The sequence below is a fragment of the Chenopodium album genome, chromosome 5, assembly GCF_948465745.1.
Source record: "Chenopodium album chromosome 5, dcCheAlbu1.1, whole genome shotgun sequence".
Lineage (NCBI taxonomy): Eukaryota > Viridiplantae > Streptophyta > Magnoliopsida > Caryophyllales > Amaranthaceae > Chenopodium > Chenopodium album.
The window spans coordinates 71,586,921-71,590,627 of NC_137838.1; the positions used below are offsets into that span (position 1 = coordinate 71,586,921).

Sequence of the window (3,707 nt, forward strand, 5' to 3'; positions counted from 1 at the left end):
AAATTAAGTTCAGCAAAAATAATTTAAGTTCAGCAAAAATAATTTCAGTTCAGTAAAATTAATTTCAGTTCAGCAAAATTAAGGTGAAGAGAACGGGGCCTAACAATAAAGAGTGAGGGATAACTCAAGTGGTTAGAGCTTCTCTCAAGATTCAAGATTTCAGGAGATATTGGGATTGATTCTCACCCCCGCCTTTGTGGCTCTATAAACAGCAAAAAAAAAAAAAACACAAAAAAAAAATCACCAAATAAAAAAACCAATAAAAAAATTTAAAAAATAAATCTATACTAACTACAGTCAATGATAACTTTAATATATAAGCCAAAGGGTAAGAATATGGTGTCCTCCTAGAATTACCAAAATATTTTTAGTCAATTATCATTAAAGAACTAAATAGAATAAAAAAAAACTTTTGTGTACACCCAAAAATAGAATAAAAAAACTTTTGTGTACATCGAATAGTATAAGGGTAACTTTTGGCCAATTTAGGGTAATTTTTTTATGTCTTTTTAGGTAACTTTGAGCCTGATACAATTTTTATGTAAATAGATAACAAGAAAAATTATTTAAGGGTAATAGAATTACTTTCAAACACTAATATTTAATTTTCAGTCATTTTAATTGTGGTTCTTTACAAATAAAGCATTGAAAACTTATATTTGTATTGTGTTACTTTTATACATATAGGGTAATTTTAATTTATTTCAGGGGTAACTTTTGATCATTTTATGACAACTTTATAACAGATGTACAATGTACACTCGATTTTTTTAGCAGCAACTTTTGTGTGTGGCTGGTCATATCGTGTGGTCAGCTAACACACGAGTAACCCCCATGATCGACCGAGTAACCTCTAACCAAGTAACCCCTGACAAACCGAGTAACTCTTAACTAAGTAAATCTTGACTAACTGAGCAACCCGTGACCAACGAGGTAACCCCTGACCTAGTGAGTACCCCTAAATGATCGAGTAACACATGACCAAGTAACCCAAACCATTCTTTCAAAAAAAAAAAAAAAGTATGTGTCTAGCCACGCTGCACTGTGTGGCCGGTCACATATAAAAGTGTGTGCTTTTTAAAATGTTTGTAAAATCAAATTGAGGTACTTTAGACGAATAATTTATCCAATAACTTGATTTATTTTAAAAAAATAATTTAAAAAAATGACATTAGCTAATAACAATCAAAAATTAATATTTTGGAAACTTTACTATCAAAACACAATAAGTATTTTTAAATTTCAGATACACGGTTCGATGATGCCCTTTTCATATGAACTCCGACTAAGATACACAATCATACACATACATGATGAAATTTGGGATCCAGTAGATTGGAATAGCTACATGATCTTGTACCCATCAACACACGACCATGTACGTGTGAACAAAATATAATTTTTTAATTTTTAAGAAAGTATAAATAGATAGGGGTTTATCGAATTTTTATAACAGTTTTTCCTATTCTACGTTGTTATTGGAGAGAATACATAGGCTCCAGATTTTGATTTTGAGGAAAATGGCGAGCGAAGGCGAGAGAGAAAAAACCCTTTCTAGTGAGGAAAATGACCTCCTCCAAAGGAGCAATAAAAAATTTAAAAGAAATCTCAATGAGATTTAAGGTAATTCGTCCATGAGTAATGGAGAGGAAATGGAGATGGATTCGTTTGTAGCGGATTCATTGGCTGAAGTGGAAAAAGCGCAACCTGCGCGTTCGTATGTACGGGCTATGAATGGATTTGGTAGAAATGTTAATCCCCTGTATGAAGGCAAAGATTTGGAAGAAGATGATATCTGTGATGATGATGTACCTCTGGATTGTGATTCAGAGGACGAAGGTTGTCCTACCATCTATCTGACGAAGGAGGAGAAAAAGAGGCTAAGGCGCCCATGGAGATATGCTCTTATAATTAAGCTTTTCGACAGAAGACTTAGTTATGAGGTCTTGATTAAACGTTTGAAAGCCAAGTGGAGTTTGAAAGGTGAAATTGTGCTTACAGACGTTGGACATGCCTATTATGTAGTTAGGTTTAGTAATTTTGAAGATTATGATTTCGTGTTGACAGGAGGTCCATGGATGATTGGTGATAGCTACTTAACCATTTGTAAATGGGTGCCGAATTTTGTCTCGGATGAAGAACCAATCAAGAAATTGAATGCTTGGGTCAGGATTCCCCAACTCTCTCTAGAGTATTTTGATAAATCTGTCTTGTATCAGATTGGATCGAAGATTGGAAAAGTTGTCAAAATTGACAGGAACACTGAGTCAAAAGACAGAGGACAATATGTGAGATTCTGCATTGAAGTTGATCTCACTAAGCCTCTGCTATCAAGATTCAAATTGAATGGTTGAATTTGGAAAGTCCAGTATGAGGGCTTAAAGATGGTTTGTTTCAAATGTGGTTGTCTTGGACATAAAGAGGAAGCTTGCAAAACTTATGCTGCAGGGTCAGAAGATCAGGAAGTGCAGAAGCAAGTCACTACAGTTAATAACGGAGTCTTTGACAAGAGTCAAGTTATGGGTACGAGACCGGAAGAAAGGGATAGATATGGTTCGTGGATGCTTGTTCAGAGACAAACACGAAAGAACAATCCCAGGAATAAAGTTGATCAGGTAAAAAAACCTCAAGTGGTTGACAGAGCGAAACAGAGCAATCAGAAACATAATGTTGTTAACCCTGTGTTGAAAAGTCAGCAAAATAAGTCCATTGCTAAGGAACCAAGTGGGTCCAGGTTTGAAATTTTAGGGGTGGATGATGAAACGGATGCGGGTGAAGAGTTGATGGAGCACAATGCAACGGTGCGACCTATTGCTGGGTCTGGGAATTTGCAATTGGGGAATATTTCTGGGGAATTTGTTAATTTAGGAGATAATGAAGGAGTCATTGGTGGTCAAAATCTTGATAATGATGGAAAGAATTGCGATGAGGATTCATCGATGGAAGTTATCCCTACTGTGGATTTAGATGAGTCAGTTAAGGAAAATAATAAGGGAGATATCAATATTCCAGCTGAAAATAAGGATATAATGGAAATTAGGGAAAATATTCTGGAAGGTGAAAAAGATTTTATTCCCTCACAGAATATTTTGGGGCCGAGAATTTTGGATAGAAATCAAAGAAAATCTCCTAAAAATTTGTTAGGTATCAAGAATAAGGAAAATTCTATCTTGAAACCTTATTAAAAAAAGATTGACCCTAAGTCAACTTGGACTCCAAGGTCAACTGGTAGCACTCTTAATAATACTAATCAAGTTGAAGTTGCTTCTGCTACCCCTTCAGCTCTTAGACATATCAATTCTATTGAGGTTGGTTCGAGAGTTGCGAGTGGAGAAGTAAATCATGAATCCTTCCCAGGTACCTATTACTCTGGAAAGGAAAATTCCCCCATCATACGAAACGTTTGTGGACTTCCCGAGGGAAGGTCCATCGATGATTTCTGCTCACCCCTTGGTGAACAAAGTGCTAATGCACTTGGACACGTTTCTACCTCCGGTGCACAACCCAGCTGTGATGTTGGCTTCGTTCATGCTACCGAGCGAGACGGCAGAACCAATGAAGGCGCTTCAGAAAGCGTTCCTCGAGATGTTGCCCAGCGTTCCTAGGGACGTGTATGACTCATACCCCTTATTTCCTATGTTTAATATGCCATTGAAAATAATGGTATGGAATGTTCAAAGTGTTGGTAACAAGGTGTCAATAATTAG

General features: G+C 36.1%; 1 protein-coding gene across 1 annotated transcript; it reads left to right on the forward strand.

Annotated features, from left to right (window-relative positions):
* Positions 1-1,634: 1,634 nt before the first annotated feature.
* On the forward strand, positions 1,635-2,354 carry LOC145633103 (uncharacterized). The gene has a single exon (XM_081685396.1). The coding sequence runs from the start codon at positions 1,635-1,637 to the stop codon at positions 2,352-2,354; it is 720 nt and encodes a 239-aa protein (XP_081541522.1).
* Positions 2,355-3,707: the final 1,353 nt, after the last annotated feature.